Source organism: Astatotilapia calliptera, chromosome 19, assembly GCF_900246225.1.
Source record: "Astatotilapia calliptera chromosome 19, fAstCal1.2, whole genome shotgun sequence".
Classification (NCBI taxonomy): Eukaryota; Metazoa; Chordata; class Actinopteri; order Cichliformes; family Cichlidae; genus Astatotilapia; species Astatotilapia calliptera.
Window position 1 is genome coordinate 13,991,453 of NC_039320.1, and position 26,557 is coordinate 14,018,009.

The 26,557-nt window shown below is 40.1% G+C and overlaps 2 protein-coding genes across 7 annotated transcripts in view; one reads left to right on the top strand and one right to left on the bottom strand.

Moving 5' to 3' along the window:
- On the bottom strand, nt 1–17,132 carry nol10 (nucleolar protein 10). The gene is made up of 21 exons (XM_026152178.1): nt 16,988–17,132; nt 15,862–15,907; nt 15,667–15,765; nt 14,475–14,552; nt 14,353–14,390; nt 14,103–14,239; nt 13,621–13,686; nt 13,458–13,518; nt 12,883–12,968; nt 12,598–12,676; nt 12,029–12,178; nt 11,858–11,924; nt 10,536–10,588; nt 6,216–6,342; nt 4,625–4,704; nt 4,413–4,511; nt 3,688–3,780; nt 3,368–3,544; nt 1,481–1,797; nt 1,168–1,270; nt 1–698 (listed from the first exon to the last, which is right to left on the bottom strand). The coding sequence occupies exons 1-21, from the start codon at nt 17,051–17,053 to the stop codon at nt 558–560; spliced, it is 2,163 nt and encodes a 720-aa protein (XP_026007963.1). The 5' UTR covers nt 17,054–17,132; the 3' UTR covers nt 1–557.
- LOC113012156 (V-type proton ATPase subunit C 1-B-like) overlaps nt 17,112–26,557 on the top strand; it is a 15,012-nt gene continuing 5,566 nt past the window's right edge. Inside the window, exons 1-7 of one of the 6 annotated variants that reach the window (XM_026152180.1) lie at nt 18,538–18,569; nt 22,738–22,884; nt 23,061–23,232; nt 23,618–23,685; nt 25,391–25,473; nt 25,688–25,750; nt 25,918–26,012. In XM_026152180.1, the coding sequence (XP_026007965.1) occupies nt 23,101–23,232; nt 23,618–23,685; nt 25,391–25,473; nt 25,688–25,750; nt 25,918–26,012 (441 nt within the window). In that variant the 5' untranslated portion in view covers nt 18,538–18,569; nt 22,738–22,884; nt 23,061–23,100. Of the gene's footprint in view, nt 17,150–18,537; nt 18,570–22,737; nt 23,233–23,338; nt 23,686–25,390; nt 25,474–25,687; nt 25,751–25,917; nt 26,013–26,557 lie in introns of those variants that run through there. The other 5 variants (XM_026152181.1, XM_026152179.1, XR_003270657.1 and 2 more) reach the window with 5 other exon arrangements.

Here is a 26,557-nt window from a genome sequence, read left to right on the forward strand (position 1 = left end):
AAATGTACCAAATATAATATAATGTAGTACAAATGTTTCTAATTCAGTGTTGGCTTAACAATGTTTCTGCATTAATAAAAAACAATTACATTTTCATTCCACACATTCCATTCTTCTTTAGCTGAAGCAGGCTCCACCACGGAGCCACTTTAAGAAACGACGCCACAGAAAGCAGCTACATGCCAAGTCCTCTCAGCTCTCTGTGTTTAATTTCTCCTGGGCCCTCCTGCTAAAATATATGCAGTCAGGGTACTTATGGATAATGGCCTGGCATTATATTCATACAGACAGCGACATGGGTAATCTCTCTTTTTTTAATATGCTCTGAATTAGCAGAGAACAGGTAAACACATGACCCAGACCACCCAGGAGAGGGACGGGCTCGTCTGTGCAGCAGTACCAGTCTCTGCAGCACGTCTCCAGCCTTCCCACCACTGATTAAAAGCTTAAAGTCAGTACAATACTTCTACTCTTGAAGACGACTGCCAGAGCTGAGTTAATGGAACAAACTATTCAACTCTGACTTCAGGGCAAGGTTTCTGCCAGTTAGGCGTCAGTCAATGGCGGCCTCGTCCTCTGCCGCCCCAGCCTCTCCCGCGGCCCCTGATGCTGCTCAAGTGTCCGGCGGAGCGCCTCAGCTTCTTCCTCTCTTCGTGGTGCTCCCGCTCCGCTTGCTGCTGCTTCTTCTGCTGCTCCGACTGCAGAGGAGGACAGGAGGATGGATGTTAAACAAATGCAAGTGCTGCGATTCTACCTGCAGATTGATGATGTATTTACTGACTTGTTTAAGGTGAAGAACCAATCATATACCAACAACCCTCTCTGCATTTTCTCTAAAAGCGCTTTAGCTTGCTTTGTCTGACAATGAGATGACTTCAGACCAGCGAAATGTCATCCAGACATGGGCGAATTTGACATTAAGTAATGCTCAATTGAGGAGAGGGATTGTTCTTCTTAAGGATTATCCAAGTAACCTTACATTTATACATTTATCTCCCAGTGAGATAAATGTATAGAGTCAGTGATTAAATCTCTCTCTTTTTTTTTTTAAAAACCTTCATCTTATGAACATTTTCCAGATTTAAGTTCTGGATCCTGGAGACATCATAAGTGTCTCCATTATTTGCTCCTTTGTGAGGGATTGTGATGATTAAGTAAGCAGTGTACCTTTTTGAGAGTGAAGGTCAGCTGTTTGCTGCCCACTGCGGTGTCAGCCGTGCCACTGGTTTCGGAGTGCTCCTCTAACTTTAGCCGCTCCTCCAGAGAAGTCCTAGAAGAAGGAACGCATGATCGTCAGGCACAATATACAAAACAGTACAGACAGAGCGTTGTCATAAAGCGTTAGGACACAGACTATTAATACTTTACAGGTGGGGTGATTCTCTGCCTTTAACAGCTGCAAACCCTGAAGCAATTTGGGTTTCAAAGAGTGTCTCAAACAATAAGTCATGTAACACAGGGTACATTTCCAAAGACATACTTCTGTAGTTTCTGCTTGTGGGCCATGTCATTAAAACTTCTGAACTCCTCGCCAGCTTTGATCTGATAAAACTGCGGCTGACTCGTCTTCTTGCTCTCAGCCACATTTGAGCATTCTTCTCCTCCGTTCTGCTCCCTCTCCACAAGGACAGTGTTGCGGTCTGCGTCCTTCCTCTCCTGCCGCCGGCGGTCTCTGTCCTCCTGCCGAAGCAACCTCCGCTGCTCCCTCACCTCCTCCACCCAGCTTTTGTCATCGTCAGAGCTCTCCTCCTCAGAGCTGGCTCGCCCCTCTGGCTCCTCGTCGTTATCTTCAGGCACCTGCAGGGAGATGAAGCAGAGCAACAAAAAAATCACTGATGTGATCTGCTTCCTGGGCCCTCATCTTCCAATATATCAAGAAAACACAGCACGTGTATACACAGCTGGCTCAGTGAGGCTTGTAAACAACAGAAAAACATGTGATCATGTCCAGAGGGATTAGTAATGCGCTGGTTCTAATAATGGAAATAAATCTGAAAAGCCACTGTTTAGTTACACCCCCCCTTTTTCTTTTGTGCAAAAGTTTCAGCACATACTTGCTTTCTAAAAGGCCTGAACACTGCACATACACCAGTCTGCTGGTGACTGGGATCAGCTGGTTTTTCAGCTGATCGTCCATTGTTGCACACCAAATTAGCCATAGCTGTATCTGATTTTGTGCCCATCTGATTAGCCCATCCTTTCGGCTCTCAAGCACTTCTGTAAGAGTTTGAACCACATTTCTGTGGTGCAGATTGAAACAAACGAGATATGACAACCACCTGAACCTGTGTAAACATGGCATATGACCAGTGAGTAGTTGAAATTGATATCAGTCCCATTGCTGCTCTAAAAGCTCTAATTATGCATGCAGGTCTATGTTGTGTCTTTACATTGCCTCATGTCATCAGTAAGAGAGCCAACATGGCATTGAGGAAGCTAACAGTAAAGGTTCAGGGCTATTAAGGTATTTTACACCTACAACAAACAATTGTTCTTCTTTGGATGCTTGGGGGGTTTAAATGTAACTGCAATCACTCCCTCGCTTTTGTGTTTTCTGTTACATATGTGTGTATATGTGTTATCCTCCAATCAATGAACTCTTTAGCTGTTTTTGTCTTATTTCTCTCCATGAGTACTAAGATGTAATCATAATGAGACTGAGAGCAGGGCAGGGAGAAACCAGTTGATCATAAATAAAAGGTCCTTTTCATTTATTTTATTTTAACAAATTAGGACACCGTTTTTTTAAGTTGAGCCAAATGCTGACATCCTTAAAGTGAGGAATATATTTAACACAGTTATAGATCAACACTTGGTAACTGTGCAAAAAAGCCCTTTAACCTATTTTAGAAATAATGTTGTTAAATAGTTAAACTTTTATTGTGAACATAAATAATTGGTAAGCCAGAGTTAGAAAATGCTGGCGGTGGCCAGTGGTACCCTCAGCCTCCTAGTAAATGTACCCAAGTTATGAATTTTGAAATCCTACATCACCTTGTTTTCGAGTTATCATTTTCACAAAATTTGCAAAAAAACCTGCCCGCTAACCTTAAGGTCAAGGTCACCGAGACTCAGACTCGTTTAAATTTTTAGTAGATGCACCTGTGGTGCTTGAAACTCCTAGGTTGCTTCATTCTCAAGTTATCGCATCCACAAATTTGGGTGTCAGTGTTGCACACCCACCTGACTGATGGGCTATTGCCAGCCTTTTATGGCTGAGGGGTAAAAACTAAAATAGGAACTGGTCAAAAAAAACTTTGAATTCCATGGCCTCCACACACAACAGGCCATCTCAGTAAAACGATGCAGTGTTACCTGCTCGTGCAGTAAAACACTGTGTCGTTTACCTGCTTGGAAACCATTTTACCTGCTCGGAAACAGCAGCCTGCTGAGCTAGCAGCCGCAGCTTCTTCTTCCTTTTCTGGCCGACTTTGGAGACGATGGGGTTGAGCAGGCGGAACTCCTCGCTCTGCTCATCCACCTGGTAGTCTGAGTTTTCGAACATCACCTTGAAACGGTCGTCTCCCAGGATGCTGGGGAGAGCCTGCGGTTTGGAAAAAGTCAACAAAGAGGAACATTACGTCATGAATTCTACGAAGCTGCCTGGAAGAACATTATGATCTCTGAATACACCGTGTACATTCACAATTAATCAAAAACATTGATGTTGTAATCTTGTTTTTCTACCTTGCCCTTCTTTTTCCTGGAAACCACCTCTGCTTCGTCATCACCCTCCTCCATCAGTTTAAGAGCTAACTCCTTGTTCACCTTCGGCAGTTTCTGTTTCAGAGAGAACAAATTGTACTTAGCACACACGAGAACGGAGAGAAAATTATCCAATCAGTTTGAAGAGTGAATCACACATTCCTCAAATTAACCTACCATTTATTAGCTTTTGCACTTAGTGTGACAGGATGTGAGTAAAGTTTTGAACTTCAATCCAGTACAATCCAGTTTAATGGGTATTTTAACTCTGTGGAATTCTTTTTATGTAGCTGATTCAACAGGTTATCGGGATTTTTAGCTCTGAATCTTATTTATTCAGGTCATATTTTCAAAAACAGATTGATCATAATAAATACTACACAGAAAAGTGTTGTATGAGGGCATGGAGGGAAAAGATAAACACAGACTGTCACAGGAGTCACACGCTGACATTGTAAGAAGGAGATGAATTATGTTTATTCTGCTACAGCTGTTGCACCAAACCAGTCAAATATGGACTAAATGGACTTAAATCTGAATGTTTGCTCGACCATAATGAAATTCAGAGGCTATAGCTGTTTCTTAGACAGCAAATGCTGATTGTTGATTCATCTTCTAACTATGATGTTTCAGTACTGAACATGAAAAAGCCAGTAAAATGAGACCTGACATTTCCATAGCAACTAGCAGAAAAACTAAACTCTCACCTTAACCTGAACTCTCTGTGTTCGGGCCTCCTCGATCTTCTGGCGAATCTTATCCTTGCGATATTCCTCGTACGCAAAAGGATTGACCATACCTTTAACCTACGGCCAAGCAAATAAACATTTGCAGTTTAGGTTTAGTGTGTCACGTTAGGATCAGTTTGAATTGAACAAGTCCTGACAAAAGTCTGAGATGTACACAAAAAGGATGATACCTTATGATAAAGTCTTATGTCCATGAAGAAACCGTGCATGTAAGCTCTCAGGAGGGATGATCCGATCAGGTGAGTCAAACCTGGCCATGAAATTAAAAAAAATAAATAAACACACACATTTTTTGCAAATACAATCTGCTGTAGTTATACATCTACTAAATGTAACGCTAAAAAATATGTCTACCGATATTCCATATACTGATTGCCACATAATGCGACTGAGACATTGACAGTAACCAGAGAATAAATTCTAATGACGTGTGTCACTGACTGACTTCCTGTGTCACCATCAAGAGGAGAAACTTTGTGGTTTAGTATGAAATCTTTCAGTAAATACACGTTCATGGTGCCCAGAAGATGAACCCAAATGATTTTATTGAACGTGAGAAGAAAAGAAAAAAGAAAAGCAAACCAGAAAATTTAAATTTGTTTACAACAACAACACCTGTTTACCTAAACACTGGTTAAGATATACATCTATTCCTCCCGTCCCCATCCGTCTTAAGATTTGTAACACTGACTGGCTCTAAATGTAGTAAGATGAGGGCTTTCGTGCTTTCCCCTTCTCCTAACGAGAGGCGACTGTTTGTGGATCAGTGAAATGTCTCAGGTACTGGATCGAATTTCACACATTCATCTTCCCTTCAGGATGAACTGCAAAAATCTTTGTGACCTACCTCTATACTATTCTGTATTACGATTACAACAGATCTGCACTTTAGTCCTTTTTTAAACATTAACATATTTTTACTTCATAAAATTATATATCTAAAAACTTTGGTTTTGTCACATTTCAAGACTTCTCAATAAATTTTTCAGACCCCAGTGAACGTGTGAGTAAATGAATATGGAAATGGTCAATATTGACCTTCTTTCCACGCCTGACTTCACCTTAAAAGTTGCGCAACTTTTTTATTACACACTTCCTGTGATGGGCCATCACAGGAAGTGTGTAATAGCGTGTGTAGACAAGGACACACTCTTACAAGCTGAATGATGAGGAACTTGCTCTTCTCAGAAACTTTCACAAGTGTGCTGTACTCAATATGGACATGTTACATAACAGGGCCGCATTACATGGCTCCTGTATACCAACAGTGCTGTTCCCCTGCCTACTCCCTCCTCTTCTTTTATCACACATCAGCCAATCATCTTTCTACTTCTTGTCATTTGATCTCTTTCCTGCTGAGCCTGCATTCCAGTGTTCATTCAACCCATCCAATATCCACTCCTTTGACCCTTCGTGCTCCCCCTCTCTTACCCCTACACCCTACTTCTCTTACCTAAAGCATTTCAATCATTCCCGTGGCCTCTACTTAGACAGTCTAGCCACTCAAACTAACCCCCCTAGGCGGCGAAGTGGCTCACACTGATTCATAGTTTTGGATATAACTATCAGGGCTGGTATTAAAGTCACTCTTTGTGTAAAGATCTCTTGAGCTCTCTTTGCTTTCTAACCAAAAGGCCCAACGCAAAAATTGCACACTTAGATTGAGGATTTTTTTTTGCTTTAAAAGTGCTCAAATTTGGGCTGATTTACTCCAAGTGCTCTGCAGTTTCATGAGGTACAATTAAGGTAATGAGGTCTCACCCAGATTTTCCAGGTCCTTCCGAGTGACAAACTTGTAGTCATCATACACCGTGCTCTCCGGGTTCTCCTCCAGCTCCTCTGTTAGGTTGTCTAGGAAGGAGCACCATCGAGGTGCTGGGCCCAGAGCCTAAACACACACACAAAAACACATCCACCCGCTTGGTTCAGATTTAGACTGTTGAGTACTGTTTGTTGTTAGAAAAAAAATAGCCCAACTCAGCCAGGTCATGTTTCCATTACAGCAGAAAATAAATGTCCTTAAGGGTTTTCAGGGAATTGTAACGACTTGCAATGCAACACTGGTGATACAGGAAATGCAGAGTAGCAAAAGGTCGAGAAATCGCTTTTTGAGTATGTAGTTTTAAAAACAATCCTTTTGTGTGTTCACAAAAGTAAAAAAAAAAAAAAGAAGAAGAAGAAGAAGAAGAAGAAGAAGAAGAAGAAAAAAAAAAATCACCCAAGAAACCCAAATTGGTCATCAGAATATGAACTTGTTTAAATGTTAGACAGAAAGGACTTGGGTATAGGAAAAAAAAGTGTATGAATCGGTGCTCCACTAGAATAGAAAAGCACTAAGAACCAGCTGCTTCCTTCTTACCCCGAGGGGTTGCCACAGCGTGTGGACACGCACATTGATTTGGCACCAATTTTACATTGGATGCCCTTACGGAGACAGCTTTGTCAATTATTTGAGTTTGGGACCAGCAGTAGACGTAGACTAGCTTGTGACTCCCATGAAGATGGATTTATGTGTCTCCACCACAGAACCTCTGTTCCAAGCATTTCTCAGTAAAGTTTTCATAAACATTGATTTTGAAGACAATCAGTTAAAGCTGATGTTAGTTAAAGCATATATGTTGGTTGTAGTACAAGTCTCAGGGTCCAAACACCAGACAGCCCCCTGTTAGGTAAAACTTCCTGGTATCCAAAAAGTGGAAATTGGCAGTACTGTCACTAACTTGCAGAACTCTTTTACTATGAACCAGCTCATAAGCCATAGCATAAAACAGAAAGTGTGACACCAGAGTTGAGAAAACTGAGGTTTTCTTGAAGATATTATATAACTTAAGGTTAAATTTGCTTCCAGCCAGGACAGCATAATGGTGACCAGCAAACACATGTGACCACTCGAAAATTCACTGGGCACCATTCTCTACTTTCTCAAATGTAGACAACTAACATTACGAACAACCTAAAGAGCTTCAGGTCAGTAAGGGTTTACAAATAAGACCCGATTATTCTTTGCAGTTATTTTTAGGCAAACGTGCAAAACACCCAACAGGAAACAGCTTTTAAAGTATACAATGGGGACAGCTGCAGATACCGCAGATGCACAGTCCTGCTTTTTTTGTGATCAGCTTAAAGTGTATAGTGCATAGTGATGCACTGTATTGTAGCACTTTTGAGGAAAAATCCACACATCACAAAAGAATATTTGCAGGCGCACATATCTGCCCAGAGCCCCACGCTCACCATCTAATGCAGACACTTAAATCTGTCACACTCTGACATTCACTACTGTGCAAAAAATTGAGCCACACTTCATTTCTTTTTTTTTTTTTAATTTAGGCTTTTTTTTCACCGATTTTCAGTGCAGTCCTTGTGACTTATCATATTCAGAGGAGTGTTTTGTTGATTTATAAGCTACTTAACACTGACCTATGAATCATTCAAGCATAAAAAAGGCATGTAACTCAAATGATGATTCAGTGGTGTGTCTACACATAACAGACAAAGAACCAAAGTAAACTATCTTTGTGTACTTTGGTTTTTAGCAGCCTGTTGTAAAAACACATTGTTTGTTTCCATGTCTTTAGTAGAATCTACAAAAAATGTAAAAAGATAACAGTTTTTGTAATTTTCTTAAAAGGAATGATGAAACCAGACAAGTTGAGGACAAAACAAGTAACAAATCTAAAAGAAAGAAAGAAAGAAAGAAAGAAAGAAAGAAAGAAAGAAAGAAAGAAAGAAAGAAAGAAAGAAAGAAAGAAAGAAAGAAAGAAAGAAAGAAAGAAAGAAAGAAAGAAAGAAAGAAAGAAAGAAAGAAAGAAAGAAAGAAAGAAAGAAAGAAAGAAAGAAAGAAAGAAAGAAAGAAAGTTAGTTGTAAATATCTATGGAGGCGGTTAGGTGGGAGTTGGTGATTGTCACCATCTTTGATGATTGTGGTTTGGGGCTTTTTATCAGTTAGAAATCTGATCAAAATTTAAGGAATTATGAACACAATAAAGTACCATCAGATTTTAATCCACCATGCAACCATCTAAGAAGTGTCTGATTGGCAACAGCTTCAACCTTCATCATGACAACTATCCCAAACACACTGCCAGTGCAGTAAAACAACTGCTAGGATAGGAAAATACACAAGGGAAAGCTATCAGTCACAGATTGTTCACCGCAGAGCCCAGAACTCGAAATTATTAAAGTAGTGTGAGATCATCTTGACAGAGAGCAGAATAAAAGACAGCCAACATCCAAAGAAGAGCTTTGAATATCCTTCAAGAAGTCTGGAGAACTCCTCCTGAAAACTACTTAAAGAATGTACAAGAAAGAACTGAAGAAAGCTGAGTGTGCAGGCTGTGTGGAATTACAAGGATGATCATACCAAATGCTTACTTTCATTTTCTGCTTTTGTCACGTGTACATTTCAAACTCAGTCATCTGTTTATATCATGGCTTGCTTCAATAAACTGAAGGCACGTCTTCTTCACTTTGTAGTGACCGAGTTCTCAAAGTTCAAATATTTCGACTGGAGAACGCTGATCGAAATGCTGAGTAAGGAGTAACTGATTCGAAGTCCGATGATGTCACACCACTGAGGTCAAAGTCCAGTGTCCCTGTCATTGTTTAGTCACATCACTCCTGAGCTAACAAAGCTAACAGAGATCATCAGGGGTCACATGTGGAGACGAGAACCCTTTTTGGTTCAGAAAATGTCAGTTTGGTTGAAAATGCCCTGAAGTCACACCAACAGCATTCTACTGTTAAATCCTGGGAAATAGGAAAAGTGTTGAAATGAGCTTTTAAAGAAAACAACCATTTGTTTCTAATGTTTGCTAATCTGTGACTCAGATCTGCTTTTTCATAAACATGTCAACACCAAAAATCACATGTAATATGATCTTTTTCAATTATGTTTTAGTCTACTTTAAGATTTTCTTCCAAATCAGCTACAGGTCCAACTTTTCTGCAATACCACCTCTTTAAGAAATCAAGTGATTTCAGCATCACTTCCCTGGCCTGAGCAGCTGACAGGTGTGATCACAAGTAGCCTCTCGCATGTCTGCATTTATGTACATATTATATCTCCTCTGTTGACTTCCATGAGCCAGATCATGATATTGAGGGGGCAAAATTGTTAGGTGGTGAGCAAAGATTGTGTTGGTGTGGGCAAAAAAACAAAACAAACTGATCGCTTCCAATGAGTGCTCTCTTTCTACTGCAGAGTTGCAGTAGAAAGACTCTTCCTTGACTAGAGAGCTAGCTCTCATTACCAGGGATGATATTTGATATGAACTTTGGGCCAGTTGCTCTCTGCCCAAGTTTGGGATTCGTGGTGAAATCACAGAGCGCTCAATATAAGAGGTCAAAACAGGACTTCCATGGTGCTGTCTAAAAACAGCAACTGTCCTGGAAAATGTCGGGACATGCCTTAGAAGATGATACTGAATGGGAGGTCGGCTAATTTTAAATCAGGTAAGGTTTTCGGCTTGTATGTTCAAACAATGACAGACTCACCTTTTCTCATAGGACAAAAGGACCAAAGTTTACCACATGCATGGAAATCAGGGCTGGAAAGAACCCATTTACACAAAGCAAACCCTAGTTGACTGTACACACATATGCACACACACGCATCCACAGATGCGCGTGCATGCACTGACAATATCACATGAGGTAAGATCATATCAGTTCCAGAACAGACTGTTGATAGGAACAATTACTCATTAAGCAGAGGCCTCGTGAGAAGTCTGATCCCATGCTTTTCAGGCATGCTTCACTATTGAAGCTGGGAAAAAGTTAACAGGCCTCACATCAGGATTTTTATAAACCAGCAAAAACACCATCAACAAACTCGTGTTTGCTTCTTCTTATTTTTCACATCATTGTGTGTCACACCTGCAGTTCATCCCCGCCCCACAGGGTTGACAATGACTCGCTCGGTGACAGAAAACAAATGGCACGTGCGCACTCTTTGGCCAGCTCCTAAAGGTGACCTTGCATTGCAAAGCTGTGTGAAAAGCTGCAACATGAATCATGCTTTGGTGTACTGTAAATATAAATGTGACTGGTGTATGAGAATATAAATGTCTCTGTACTCACTGGGATGTAGAACGTGTTCATCTTGGGATCTTCATTGGCAGTGAAGAGCATACCTGCTCATGAACCAGAGAGCAGAGCAACAGTTAAAACCTCATCTAGTAATTTATAGGTCAAGTTCCTTCAGCACTGGTATATGAAAGACTGTCTGGGATCTGAATTTTCATATCGTAATGGCAAAACCCATTTCTGCTCTAATAATGAAGAGTTAAAAAAAACATTCAGGCAGCGAAAATGAACAAAAACAGAAGAAACTCAAGAAGCTGGTGCTGCTTTTCAACAGCTTTAGAGAACATCACTATAAGTTATAGAAAAATCTGAGGTTTTATTCCCCTTGTACACACTGCCTATCACACAGTAAAAGTGTGGGAGCTCTACAATAAGATGGCGCCACCCAGAGGTGGAGCTGCACAAAAAACTGTCGTTTTAAATACCAGCTTAACTTACAGGAATCATTACTGTTTCATTCATAGGCCTATTTAGTCATGCATAAAAGCTGCTGGTTGCGCTTCAACACACTGCAGAGTTTCCACAATGTTTTTGCTTCAGTGGGTTTCTAGATGGGTTTAAGCTTTGGCTGTATTTTAATATACCTGCAGGCATATTAAAAGACAGCCAAAGCTTAAGCCACCCACCCACCACCACCTGTGAATTTTATACATTTGTATTAATTTAATGAAAAGCACAGCACCTTAAACCCGACTCCCGATAACAATCGATCAGGAGTTCAAGAACGTATCACTGCTGCATATTTATGTGCAGTTATCTGATATTGTAATATTAAGAATGCAAGGAGTGGAGTTAGGGAGGATAACTTCAAATTAAAGTAAATATAGCTGGGGCAATGAGGTTGATCTGTATACAGCTGCTAGTTAAAAATCAACAGGTCATGCAAGTGGATAATGATAAAAGTAATTTTTTTCAGATGCCGAACGCTTGATCAAACCAGAAAAAAAACTTTAAGAGATCAAAGAGGGAACAGAAATGGAGACACGGAGGACAGCAAGTTCACCGCTATATGAAAGCAGCACACGCATATAATTAATCATTATATCAAATTAAATATTAAAATAATCGCATCATTCTTGCTTAATTGGAAATCCTGAAGCTTAATAAAGCACCTTGAACTGAACTGACATTGACCACCCTCCACAGCTCACAGCTGCAGCCACAGTTAGACTCTATGTGGGAAACATCCTATTGAATATTTCTGCAGTGCTACATCTGCAGTGTTGGTTCATGTAGTGGTCAAGCAGATGCATTCTTGATGTTCTGCGACTGCTCTCCTCAAACTTTGTTTCCAGCTTCCACAACTTAATTCTCACCTGAATTTGGGTAGACGCAAACACCGTTGATGTTGGTCTGAGGCTGTATGGAGGAGAACAACTTTCCCTGTGGAAAAGATATAAGATGGATGAAAGATGAGAGTGAGCATGAGTTTCTTGTGATCCACATAGTGAAAGCGCAATGATCTGTAACTGATGGCTGTTACTTACAGTGTCTTTGTTCCAGATTTTTATGATCTTGGAGTCAGAAGACACAACCAAGTCCAGCTGATTGTGGAAGTTGAGGGAGTTGATTGGCAGGTTGTATAGGTGATCTTTGACTAGAAGCGGCTGACTGGAGCGCAGGTCATACAGCAGCACCTGCAAGAGATCAGAAAGGTAAAGAGAGCTGTCAGAATCCTGGATGAAGCTGTCTGCCAAATGTAAAAACCAAAACAAAGAGAAGTGCAATTAAAGGCATGAGAAAGCATCTACATGATTAACCAAAAGCTCATCCCTTGACCTTTTACTGAAAACTGAACTTGCGTTAACTTGTTAGCAAACTGCATGACATCAGCCACCTAATTGTCAGCTGATTAGTCACAGTAACTTCGCAGCCTGTGGGGAGCTGACAGCTCACAACAACAAACAAACACAAAAGAAGCAGAGAAGAATGCAGCCACAGAACTGTAAGGTGATTTTTGACTGCTGTTCAACAGAAAATGCTTTTTTGAGATTAGCAATAACATAGATAAAGAAAAAGAAGCTATCCTTCTGGTAACATGAATGTTTAGGCTCACCTGACCAGTGGTGGTGCCGACCGCCACGGTGAGGGAGCTGTTAAACTTCAGCGCACTGATGGACGGCAGAGCTTGAACTCTGTCGACAGTTCCAGAGAATACCATTTAAAGATGGGGTAAAACACACAGAAACAGGATAAGAAGCTGGATATTTGTGTTTTATGCCATAATGACACATAGCTTGCAGCATGGTTTTCATGCAGGCTGTGGTGAAAAGTGCCATGTGGCTGCATATGCGTCGTCAGGCTGAGATCAGCTTTCTGAGCGTGACAGTTTGCTCCTTACTCTGTTCCTTCGGCGAGGCTACTCAGGGCACAGTCCAGCTTGCCCACACGGTTACGGACTCTGGGGTCCCAGCACTCGACCCGTCCCTGGTGAGCCGGCAGAAGAAAAGTCAGAGAGTCGCACAAGTGAAAATCTGAGCTTTTCTAATTAACTAAACAACTTTAAAACTATTGAAAAGCTATAATAGGCAAGTTCTTCCGTAGGCAGCTCTAAATTTTATGTGAGAGGCAACGATTTGAACTTTAACACCCAGAAATCATGTGAAACACTTATTTTTGTCAGCCCAGCTGGTGTGTGATTCTTTTTAACAAACAATACCGAGCAGAGGCGAGAAGAGAAAGATCTACCGCTGAGAAATTCAAAAGGGAAAAAAATTAATACATTATTCAGTATGGAGCTAATTTTTCTACTGTAGCTAGTGACCTCTTGAAAAGAGAAACACATAATGTAAGTAAGCCCAAGCACTGGTGGCACAATGAGAACTGATTATGTAAAGTGTAAAAACAATATAAACAACTAAATAATAACAACCTTATATTAGCATTAAAAGGAGACAGTCACCGTTTCACACTTACCTCAGAGGATCCTGTGGCAAACAAATGGTGGATGGGGTTGATATCGCACACGTTGTTCTCCCTGTTTGAGAAGTCCAGGGAAAAAAACAAAGATTGGCTGAGGAGTTAATATCGTTAGTACCGACACACATAAAACCTTTTCACTGAAGCAGAAAACACTTACACAGCATCAGTCTGAAGAGAGTTAAGGAAACGTCCCTGCTCCAAGTTCAGTCTGAAAACCTCTGAACTGAAAGTGAAAACAACCACACTAATTAATTGAGAGACAGAAATAAATAAAATATCCTAAAACTGCCAGATTTATATTTTGATATACATTTTTACCACTAAATCTTTTATCATCACTGTAAAGCAAAAAGCTCTGGTGTAACAGGGAAGACAAACATTGCACTCGGCACTTTAAACTCACAAGTAACATGCGTACCTTCACCCCCTTCTAGGTGCTTTTGTCCACTCTCCTGCACAAACTAACTCGGGGATTCTTGGCATGTCTGAGGACTTCCTGCCTTCTATTATATGTTAAATTGCTCTTTTACAGACAAAGTAGTGGATTTTTGCAAATGCTGAACCCTATTAATGCTTTAACTTTGCTAGCTGACTGCTATATCATGCACCCGAGGACTCTTAATCCGACTGTGTTCTCACCTCGCCCCCACAAAGTAGAGATCACAGGAGGGATAGTGGTAGGAAAAGTCCCGACCAAACTTGGGAATACGAGTCTTGTAGTAGTGTCCATGTTGAGAGTGAAATTCTACATGGCGGTCACAGTGCAGAAACACCAACTGCACAGAGAAGAATGACAAAAACAAACAAAAAAGCAGAGTGAGTTTTGAACTATCAGAATTTAAAAATGCTGAAAAAACTCAACATTTCAAAATAAAAGGGCCGCCCGCACCTTGGAGTAGTCGTCAGACAGGATGTCAAAGGCCACGACTTTCAGAGGAAGAAAAGACAATAATGAAATTTAGTCACTGTCCAGTAATCGGAGCTGAGCAAAGCCGGAGTCTAAAAACTTACCATCTGAATCTAGACAGCGCTCAAACTTCAGGGACAGCTGGTAGGTGTCATAGCAGCGAATCCTTGGTTTGTAAGTGCCTAGAACAAAAAAATAATGATTTGATCCTGTAGGCATCCCTGGACTCGGGCAGTATTACTTTAAGATGACACTAAGTGATGGTTCTGCTGCGTGAACTTGGGAGATGTAATGATCCTCTGGCACCTTTGGCTGTGACAATAGTTATAAGGATACTAAAAAGACAAGATGATCACTTTAACTTTTTAACTTTCAACCTGCCTCATGGTAAATAGGCTTTTTTAAAAATTAACATTGTTAAATTTCAAATTAAGACTCACACATACAGTTTCCACAAAGTCCCATGTTTTCTAACAATTGCAACATCTCCCCCTGCAAAACGTACGAATCTCTGACTATCTGTACTGATGTATTATTAAAATGGTAGTAAAAACTGACACAATGGTACACTCACGGCGCTGCCAGCTTTCACAGCAATGTCACAACACACCAGGTTATAAAATCGAGAGGTGCACAACATGCAGAAATGGCAGGTGTGATATCAATTTGACATCAGCTTTGTCATCGAGTGCTGTTTGCCAACCTTGCCCTTTTACTGTAACCATCACTTTGGCCACCTTTTTCCTTATTTGTGCAAGTGGTTTAGGCTCCTTGCTCAGTTTCTGCAGGATGTGTGCCTCTGCTACAGGAGCATGTCTGTCAGTTAGCAACAAAAAATGCTTTATTCAGGGATTTCAGTGTGATGCAGAAACTGCTCGTTACTATCATGGCACTGCAACTTGAGCAGAGCACTATTACGTTTATTGCAATATCAGAGAAATCTGCTACCTAAAGTGCGCTAGCTCAGCTGAGCTTTTTCAGAATGTGAAATTAATGCTCTCTGCTCCGACAGCTCTGAAATCAAGACACAGCTTTAGACAAGGATGACTAGTAAAGACCGAAGCTTTTGTTTTTGTTTTATTTTTCTATATGAAGCCAATTAATTTGCCTAAGAATTGTTTAAGAACTGCAGACTAACAACGGTCTGAAGAAAGCTTTTAACTACATACTTTCCTCAGAGATTAATTAAGTATTCTGATTTTGATTGACTCTGATAAATTCATGGACTTCTAGAGTTATTCCAGAGTTTTGAGAATAAAAGACTTTTAGGTGGAAATATAGCTTTATATCTTTTACCTGCTGCCAGGATGAACTGACCATCCCGGGACACTTTGATGGAGGTGCACACTGTGGGCATCTCAAAGTCCTGGATGAGTTCAATCCTGCGCTGAATTTCTGAGTAATGCAAAGAACAGAAGCGTGTGAGTAAAGACAAACATTTAGAAGGAAATCAATCTGTGTGTGAAACTGTAATTATAGCTGTCAACTCACCGACATCTTTCTTTTGCAACTGTCTCTTCTTCCTGTCCGACAGCCACTGTGTTAACAACACAAAGGTGATCAGGATTTAGCATAAAGAATAACATTCAACAACACAACTGCTTCCTCTTCTCTTAGTTTGATGGCAGGTCACAAAAATAAAGCTACATAGAAGGTAAAAAAGGTAACCTAAATAGTAAACAGGGTCAACAGTAAGAAAGCTCTCAAATGGAGCCGCAACTGTCAGGTGACATCAACGGTAACCCTTTAATAGAGAATCTGTCAGAAATTGAAAAAAGAAAACACAAGGACGCGGCTGTTTTGAATATGGAAAGAAGCATATGTATGGACTTAATCACCTTAAAAAAAAAAGAGCAGTTAGTTATCTCAAAATTCTGTTTTTCTCCGAATGAGCTTGACATCACCACTTGGACAACACCAACATCTCAGTTGTATTCCTTGTCTTTTACTGATTCCTGGTTGAGGTGGTCCGGCTGTATTTTGTTCTCAACATGTAGAAGAAAACTTAAAAGAAGACTAAAGGTGGACTTTATTCATCGTATGCAGAAAGCATCCTAATCAGATACATTAACCGTTTCAACAGGCTCCCTTAATTAATGAGCATTTTATTTTATATTATGATCTTTTGTCTTTTTAATTTATCATTTGCTCAGTTTTACCACATTTTACTGTGTCTGTGGAGCACATTGATCTGCACTAACCTGCCTGAAAGATGCCTATAAATAAAGTTTGTAACTGCTAAATAGACATTTTAACGTTTTACCCAATTCTCATGTAGTATCTGAAATGTTAGACCTTTGATCCGTGATAATACCCAAATAATAACAACTATCGCTGCTGTAAATACAGATAAACTTTGATTAAATCTTCGGAGTATGACCTCATCTACGTCAGTGAACCTCTTCCAAGCAGCGGCAGATTTTTTCCATTTATTTATATGAATAATTTCATTAAATGGCGGTGTTAATAAGTATGAATCCAGCTATGACATTTCATTAATACAGTGTTAAGAACACTCATCTTACGGCTAGCTTGGTTAGCCGGCTATGGTGAAGGTAAGCAGTAACTTCACAGGTATGACATGAAGGACATCAGGAGCAGGAAGTGTGCTTCTTACCTCTGGAAGAGACTTCCCGTAGCTTAAATTGTAAATTTTGACATCATTCACGCTGGAAACCTGCATTGTAGAACGAGAGCATAACACTGATGCTGCTGCTACACACCGGTGAGCTGTGCTGAACCCACGTTGCTACTAGAGGAGCAAAAACAGGAAGTGGAGGTGAGTTTAGAGAAACTGGGTCCGAGTAGAAACTGCACAGACTACACAAAGTTCCGAGAGGTTGAAAAACGACCAGTTAGCTACGTTGTTTTTCACTATTTAATACACATATATAGTTATTTTTTGTATGTATCATATACCTGTTTTAACTAGCTGTGTTTAATTTAAAATGTAGTTTAACTTTAGTTAAAAATAGACAACAAAACAAAACAAAAACAGAGCATTATAATTGTATAATGTATGTATTGTGATTGTAAGCCCAACAAGGGACAATGGTTGAAAATTAGCAATAGCTATAAACTTATGTGCGTTACATCAGTTTTGTGTTTTGTAATTGGACTTTGTTAAACTTCACTGTCCCTTTTAAATAAATAAAACAATAGCGTATAGCGAAAGGGTTCTTCCTGTTTGTTGTTGGTAAATAACAAACTGCTGGATTCAAAAGAAAGAGAAAGCCCAGTCACATTCTCCTGTATTTTGCTGCCCTGTTATGAATAATGTATTCAGTAAAGTATTCAAAGGAGGATGTCTGTGTAGGTTCTCAGTCATCCAGGCCATGGTAATCTAAGGAGCTTGGAAAGAAAACACTTAAGGAAGTCCAGTCGTTTTTCTTTCCAAGCTCCTTAGATTATTCAAAGGAAGGATGTCCAGAAGATGAAGAAAGAAGACATGTGTACTAGGAACCTAGGTACAACAAATAGAGAGGTGGTGAAGCCAAAGGAAATGGCTTATAGTGAGGTTAGGTTGGACACTAAAGAAGGAGACAATTTATAATGATTGGCTAAAGGCAGCAAGACCAATTTGAAAAGAATGTGCAACAGGTTGGAGTGATTAAGGACAGAGATGGAAATGTACTACATGTACTACACGGCAGAGGTGTGGACTCGAGTCACATGACTTGGACTCGAGTCAGACTCGAGTCATTAATTTTATGACTTTAGACTTGACTTGAAAAAATGGTCTAAGACTTGTGACTTGACTTGGACTTTTACACCAATGACTTGGGACTTGAATTGGACTTGAACCGGTTTACTTGAAAAGACTTGATATTTTACCCCAAATATAAAATTTAACACGCATATTATATGGAGATTGAAAATGTGACGTCATTCACGGGTAGAACCGCAAAGGATTCTGGGAACTCGTGGCAAGCGGTACTAGCGCACACAGGCTTTCAATTAAAATCAGTTACACAGAGATAAAAAGAAACACAAAAATGTCAAGAAGCCGTTGTATTATTAACTGCAATAGCCGGTCGCATGACAGCCACGGAAAGCCGACGGGTAAAGAGATCGGTTGTTATCGGATTACGTTGTGGAAGAGAAATTGTTCGAGCCATGTTTCCGAAGTAACAAAGAGGCGACTGGATTGCAGCCATTCAAAGATCAAATATAACGTCCTAGAACACTCCAGCTCACAGGTTAGTCTGCTCCAAGCATTTACACAAAGGTCAGTCTGCTGTTGTAGTTAATGCGTCATTTTTCTTAACATAATTGGTGATATAGGTTACAAGCAAGTCTGGCGCTGAACAGAAATTGTCGCGCTATGCTCCTTTATTTATTGTGCATAAATAGTAAATTGTCCTGACACAATATTGTGTTTCGCTTCTGTTATTATGGTACATTGACAAAAACATATACTTTTATTCACAGGATAAAACAGGTTTTTTGTATCACTAATTGCCCAGTACGATTACAGCATACAATATTATTGTCACTGCTACATTTCTGTGATGGGTACCAGAAATTATTTCTACTACTAATTAATTACCGTTGAGCTCAAAGGTCCTATTAATAAACGGTTAACGAATGTGTATTTATGAAGACGATTTGTGAGACTGGTAAACTTATGATACGTACGATGGTCTTTCGTTCTACACGGTGCATTTCAAGGTCCTGCACCCATCCGTCGGTAAACTGTACCTGGGCTTGTTGCAGTGACCTGAAGTTACTAAACTTCATGAGTGTATGCACTCACTCCAAGAACCGTATAATTATAAATATGCATATAAATATGCTAGGATGAGATAGCTGACTTCATCTAACTAGCAAATGTTTTCCAGGCTACGTTGGTGATACAGTTTTTTTTTATGTGTATATTTTTGTCATGCGATTTTAAAGCTGGTCCTACAACCGCATCCAAGAATAACATGCAGCGTATCTCAGAACTGTCGGTGAAAATTATTCTTGGAGCTAAGTTTAATTGAGCTGCATTTTAAAGAGGTGCAATTTCACAATTTGTGTATATTTTCTAAGTTCACTATTTTGTATGTGTTGAGAAAAACACAGATTTTAAAATTACATGGTCTAATATTTACATTTAGCATAACTGCAACATTATTTTTTCGTTTGTTTTTTTTAAAGACTCGAAAGGACTTGAAATTCAAAGTTTCAGACTTGTGACTTGACTCGGACTTTTACACCAGTGACTTGAGACTCGACTCTGACTTGCCTGACATTACTTGAGACTTGACTTGAGACTTGAGGATAAAGACTTGAGACTTACTTGAGACTTGCAAAACAATGACTTGGTCCCACCTCTGCTACACGGGGATAAAGCTGATGAACCATACCACGGATATATGGGAAAGAGTTGCTGAAACAAGCTAAAGAAGAGAGGTAATGATCAATGAGCAGCAGTATGGCTTCCTGCTGAATAAAATCACTACAGATTTAATGTTTGCTTTGAGAGTGTTGAAGGAGAAGCATAGAAAAGGCCATAAGGAGTTGCATTGTTTCTTTGTCGATCTACATAAATAATATGATAGGATGCTAAGAGCAGAACTGTGGTACTGCATGAGGAAGCCAGAAGTGTCAGAGAAGTATGTGAGGGCGATGCAGGACATGTATGAGGACAGTGACACTGTGGTTAGGTGTGCGGGGTGACAGATGGGTTCAAGGTGGAGGTGGGATTACATTAGGGATTGGCTCTGAGCCCATTCTTGTTTGCGGTGGTGATGGACAGGCTGACAGATGAGGTCAGGCAGGGGTCTCCATGGACTATGATGTTAGAAGACAACATTGTGATCTGTAGTGAGAGTAGGTGGGAAAGAGTCTGGAGATTTGCAGTTATCCTCTGATTGGAAGAGGAATGAAAGTCAGTAAAAGCAAGACAGAATATATGTGTGAATGAGAGGGAGACAGGTAAAAAGGAGAAGCTGCTATAAGTAGAGGTAGAGAAGGTGTACAAGTGAAATACCTGGGGTCAATTCAAAGCAATGGACAGTGCAAGAGAGAGGTAAAGAAGGGAGACAGGCAGGGATGAGTGGGTGGAGATGAGTGTCAGGGGTAATTTGTGACAGAAGAATAGCAGCAAGAGTGAAAGAAAAAGGTTCCAAGATGGTAGTGAGACCTGCTGTGATGTAAGGTTTGGAGATGGTGGTACTAACAAAAAGACAGGAGGTGGCAGATCTGTTTTCATTGAGAGTGATCAGAATGAAAAAGATTGGAAATGAGTACATCAGCAGGACAGCTTAGGTTGACTATTTTGGAGGTAAAGTTAGAGAGTCAAGATGAGGGGGGGGAAGCTATAAATAGATATAAATTATGTTAAGTTTAATCCAATGTCTTCAAATCCGAGTCTTGATAATAGTTTATTGTTTTATACTCCTTCTTATACATCCCAGTTTCTCCTTTCCTTCCATTTCTGTGAAACCATCATCCTATTTTTTTTTTCTTTTGCCTGTCCCGTTTGGCTCTTTTGCCATCAGAATTGTTGTCTAAAGGCAAAGAAAGATGCCCAACGGATTTACTTTACCAAATTGACCATCCCAGCCTTGCCATAATGGTCCATTTGATTCACCTTTTATTGTTTATTTTATTTTCACTTGCTGAATACGGGACAGACTTGACTGGGGGAAAGAAAAACAGCCGAGAAGAGGGACGGGGGAGAAGGGCAAAAAACAAAAACCAACAGAATGGGCAGGAAAAAAAAAAGAAAAAGAAAATGCATATATCGATCACCTGGATCACCTGCTGAGAAAGAAAAAAGAAAACAAGAGTAATAGAATAAACAACATCACAATGATATATGGGAATATGACAGTAAATACTAAATATTAAACATTATTGTGCAGCACATAAGATCAACAGAACACAGTGTGCTTTGAGGTAGGAGCCAAAAAGGGTGTAGTTTGTGGGTGTGATCACCCGTGTGTACACCTGTGAGTATGGACGCGCTTGTTTTTTTAAAAGGTTCCTTCATGTAATGATCTGCTAGAGGGTGTGGGGGGGCCACAGCCCCCTCCTCCAGGGCATGAAGCAGGTATGGAGGAGATCAAAACTCCAGACAAGAGGCCTCCAGAACACAAGAGACCAAGGAAGACCAACAGAGGGGCAGCTGCGCCACTGTCCCAGAAAGAGCTGAGGAGAGTCCCAGATGAGGGCTCACTCAGCAGCCGCGGAGCAGAAGCCAGGGGGAGTTGCAGTGACGCGCCTGTGAGCTCCGCCGGCAGCCAGCTGTGCCTGAGTGACCGAGCCCCAGGCCGAGACGCCGGGGGCACCCCACCTCCGAAGTGGCCCGAGCGAGCCCCAGGCTCCAGGCCCCGATAAGCAGCCGCCAAGGAGTGAGCCGGTGTGTACCTGGACGCCCACCCCCAGACACAAAGAACCACCAACGCACCGATGTGAAACCATCATCCTTTTCTTACCTATTTCCCTTTGCTATCGCCATGTTTCCTTCAATTTCTACTTGATTATATTGTTGACTTCTGTCTGAAGCTGAAAACTAAATCAATGAAAATGCTTTTTATGGCTCCTTAGCTGGAGTTTCTTTTCCTTTAATGCCAAAATGTACAATCTCATAAAAATCTAGCTGTAGAGCAAAGAGTCCAGAATGTGGACTCTTTGTTTTTGTAAGAGTTTAAGCACTATACATTTCACATTTCAGTTGAATATTGTAGACTATTTTATTCTTATTCTTTTTTTCTTATTCTTCTTATAGTTTTCATTTATAATTATACATATCTAAATTATTATTTTTGCTAAATGAAATGTGATATGTTCATTGAACAGAAGTGGTCGGGTCATTTATTTAACAGCGCTCCAGTGTTCAGGCTAATGGGCTATTTCACATATACAATTGGACTGTATCATTTAAATGTTCTTAATAACATTGGCATTTTGTCCAAATTAAAAATGAGCTTGAAGAGGTTTATTTGTGAGTTTATTGTCTGAGGCTCTTGAATACTTGCCTTTATATCCTCTTCCTTATATTTTTCCTCTTTTATCTTATCATGGGTGGAACTTTGAATGTTGCTTCAGTGTTATTGTAATGCAGTAAATAACGGTTGGCTTCATTTTGGAGGATGTTGTTTATGTTTCTGGTAAGTACTTCAGCTTTTTACCTCCACTGTATATATAAGCCAAACTTCCTTTGTGAAATTAGAAATATGTACAAGAGATTATACAGAGATTATTTGTTGGCATCAAAAAGATCATACCATTCTTGAACCGTCCGATTCATTTTAATCAGATCTTTATGTTTATCTTTACGAATTGGACTTATATTCTTCGCGCTCATCGATATATTAGTCAGCCACATCCACACAAACACACACAAAAATGGCGACTATTTTGTTTTGTGCTCAGATCACCTGGAGTGATGTAACTGCTTCTGGTGACAGACAGCAGAGGACAGTGGGCTGGCTGTCAGCCAGTCTCAGGTGGAGCTGCTGCTCAGACTCTCCAACACTCACACGGGGACAGGCACAGCACAGTCATGAAGATAACCTGAAGGTAAGCCTCTGCTCTGAAAAGAGGTTCCTCTTTCCTTTATTGCATTATCAAGGCAAGAGCTGAAAGAACAAAATCCTGAGCACAGGTGAATCATGCCATTTTACAAATCTGCCTTAGAATAAGACTCTACATATTTCAGTGGTAGAGTTCATGTTATTATAAGTTTGTCTGCTAAGGATCACAGTTTGGTGCCAAAGGCAGTACCTGTGGGAAGTCATGACGGACTTTTGGCTGATTTCTGTTCCACTGGACAAAACAAGTTTAACCAGTGTAGAGAAACTCAAGCGCACCATTGTCAAAACCAACCTGGCCTCCTCCTGCTGCAAGTTCTCCATTCCAGATCTTAAGGTGAGGATGTGCATCATCTGAATGATAAAAAAAATGGTATTGTGTCTCAGCCCTAACAAAAACAAAGAGTAAGTGGCGCGAGTGTGTGTTAACTCTGTGTTTGTAGCAGTACAGGAGAGTGATGGTGTTTGGTGTCTTTCTCTGATGAAGAGGTAAAGGCTCAGGTTGCTCTCTACAGTTTGAGGCAAAATTTCCATCTGAATCGTTTCACTCAACGTGATCAATGAGCATCTTGTCTTCCAGGAAATGCATTTCCGTATCATCAAGAGTTCAGACATTAAGCAGCTTTAGATGTAGTGATTGTAAATGCAGGGTCTTATGAAGTCAGATTTATTAAACGCAGGTTGCAGTAACATTAACTGTGCTGTGTGTGCCGTGACCTCAGGTGGGAGTACTGGACAGTCTGCTCAGCGTGTCAGATGATCTTTCCAAACTCGACACGCTGGCTGAAAGGTAAAAAAGCTGAATGTGCTGCTCTCAATCTGTTCCTGCTGATTAATGAATACGTTTGTCTCATTAATCATCGCATGTTTGCATTTTCATGTGCGGCTTTGTTCCTCATTAAGACCCAATGATTCTGAGCTCCTGTGCAGTCTGTGCCATGATTAATTGATGGTCAGGGGCAGCTATCGGTTAGTTTTCCCTCCTGCTTTTAAATTCACTGCTGGTGCATTTGAGCTGACACAGTGCAGACTTTAAAGAGACAGTTCACCCTAAAGTAAAATGAGTATTAAAGGTAAGAACTTAAACACAAAGAACCCCATAAATCCAACTAAAGTTAAAAATTTACTTATGCGACTGAAAAAAATAAGGAAACAAACTGGGAAAAGCAGGACATGGGCCAGAAAAACAGATTTAAATGCTAGGAAAAGTGAAAATCATAACAAAACTTTAATTATGACAGCAGATACTTTAGACTAGTTGCATTAATTAAAACTATGAAACCTATAATTCACTACTAAGTAATTAATATCTTACTAGCGAAAACAGTAAGAATTTAATTATCAGTTTTTGTCTATTGAAAAGTAAAATCTCAAATATAAGAAATGCAGTTTGAGTTACATGGAAAACATAGAACATGGAAAAAAACAAAACAAAAAAACACAAAGAGGTGTGAATGTCAGTATTTTCAGGTGTTGAAATGTTGAATTGCACAATGAAAATGTAAGAAAGAACTTCACTAAGTAAAAAAGTAAGCATAACTTATGTTGCTGGTAAATGCAGCCATCTGCAACCCTGAAAACCCTGAGGATGGATGGATGGACAGACCCTGGTGATGTCATCCACTGAAGTCTTAATATGAAGCGTGGAGCCCAGACTTTTTTGATATCATAATTTTGCCATTTAATTAAACAGTTGCACAACCATTGAAAGAATTTGGATGTGATTGTATGTGTATTACTGCTTGCAGTGAATTCATAACATAAATAACCCTCCTATCTGATTCAAATAATTACAGTTATGTACCAAATAAAGACTTTAAACTAGCCATTAAGCCCATCAATTGATCAGGAAAGTGTTTAGATGAGAGTTGTGGACTTTTTCCCCCATAGACGTTTATACTACCAGAAGCCTTTTGGCAGCCAGTGGACTCAGGCCTTGCTGGCCATTTGAAAGAATGCAGGTGCGAGGCACTTCCGTTTTGGCTTAATTTTCCAGACCTGGAAACTACGTCCATCTATAATAGAATCTAACAGGAACACTTCTCTGTGACGGTCTGTTTCTGACTTACTGAAGAATAGAAATATGACGTATAGGCAAGCAAGCGGGTGTCCTTGAAACACCTCAGCAAGATTTATGAAAAACTAAGCTAAGTGAGCAAAATCATTGCTAAAACCGAGCTCACTCGAGCAACTGGTACACTTGCGAAACTATATAAGAGGCTTGAAAACAGGCAACAGGCAAACCAAGGACAGAAAACAGTTACGTCACACTTGAGGAGCTCTGGACAGTGTAGAGATCTGCACAGAGACAAGTTAGGCAAGCAAGCAAGCAGAGCATCAGGGGAAGTCTTTAATGCAAAAAGATTTCTTTAGTTTTATTCCTTACTTTTTCTTCAGTCTGAGATGTTTCTACATCAGCAGTTCATTGTGCAGGAACTTTATGCAAAACATATAAACACTGTGTAATGATGGTGTTTCTCCTGTCGCCTGGTCAGTGTGATCAAAAAAACATGCCAGTGTATGAAGGAGGTGCTGGAGTCTAGTGACAAAGTGCTGGAAAATGCTTTGGCCAATGGAGGTGAGTCACACACAAACACACACGCTGAGAGTGTTAATTATCTCATAGAGAAACTGGATACAGGCCACATACACACTGCTATTAAGACTAACAGCTACTGAAAAACTCCATTAAAGGCCTGATGCTTTTACTGTAGACTAATGCTTGCAGGCTGTAGGAGAGAACAACAGCAGACCAGGCTAACCAGCATGTCTGATTACTCTCCCCCCATCAGACCACAGCAAGAACCAGAGAGCAGCCCTGTCACCCCTGAAAGCTTACCTCAAGTCTCTGAGGGGTATTTTATCTGCTCTTTGAGCTGGAGTGCAGTTCTGTGTGACTCCTATTATAAACCACATCTGTAGTATCTGCTTGATTTTTTTTTTAAAGACATACCAAACCCTAGGTGTGTTTAAAGTTGTGTCATTTGGATACACAACTTGTGTTTTTTCCTCTCTCTCTTAGTTGACTTGATGAACTTCATGATCAAGTTTCAGTGGGACAAAGCAAAATATCCTACATCTCTAACTCTCTCCAGTCTGGCAGAAATCATCAACAAGGTACAACATCATAAAAAAGTGGGGATGATAATTAATGACATAAATATGACAGCAATTTATAACTAAACTCTTGTCAAGACACAAAAAACACAGCAAAGTCACAGTTCACATGCTAACATATTTACCTGTTAGCATACCTTCATATGCAGTTTTATATGACTGGGCGATGTTATAAAATGTTTACATTAGAAGTTACTTACATATTTTATTCATAATCTTAATGAACTGACTCACTTTTCTGATATTTGAAGCATAAAAGCAGTAGTAAAATCCCAACACGAGGCTATAAATAAACCACAGCTAACGATCATCACAACAAACTCTTACATTTTCATATTTTCAAGCCAGAGTTACACTAGATATTGAACAACTCTTTACACAGTGTGTCACAGAAATCCTACTAATGGCAGAGTAAACTAGATTGTACTACTAGATTGTAATTTCACTACATTCAGTTACATTTAAAATGAATAAAGTAGTGCTGTCAGCTAACACATTAACGAGCTAACCACACTAATGCGTTGACGCCATGCAGCCCCACGCAC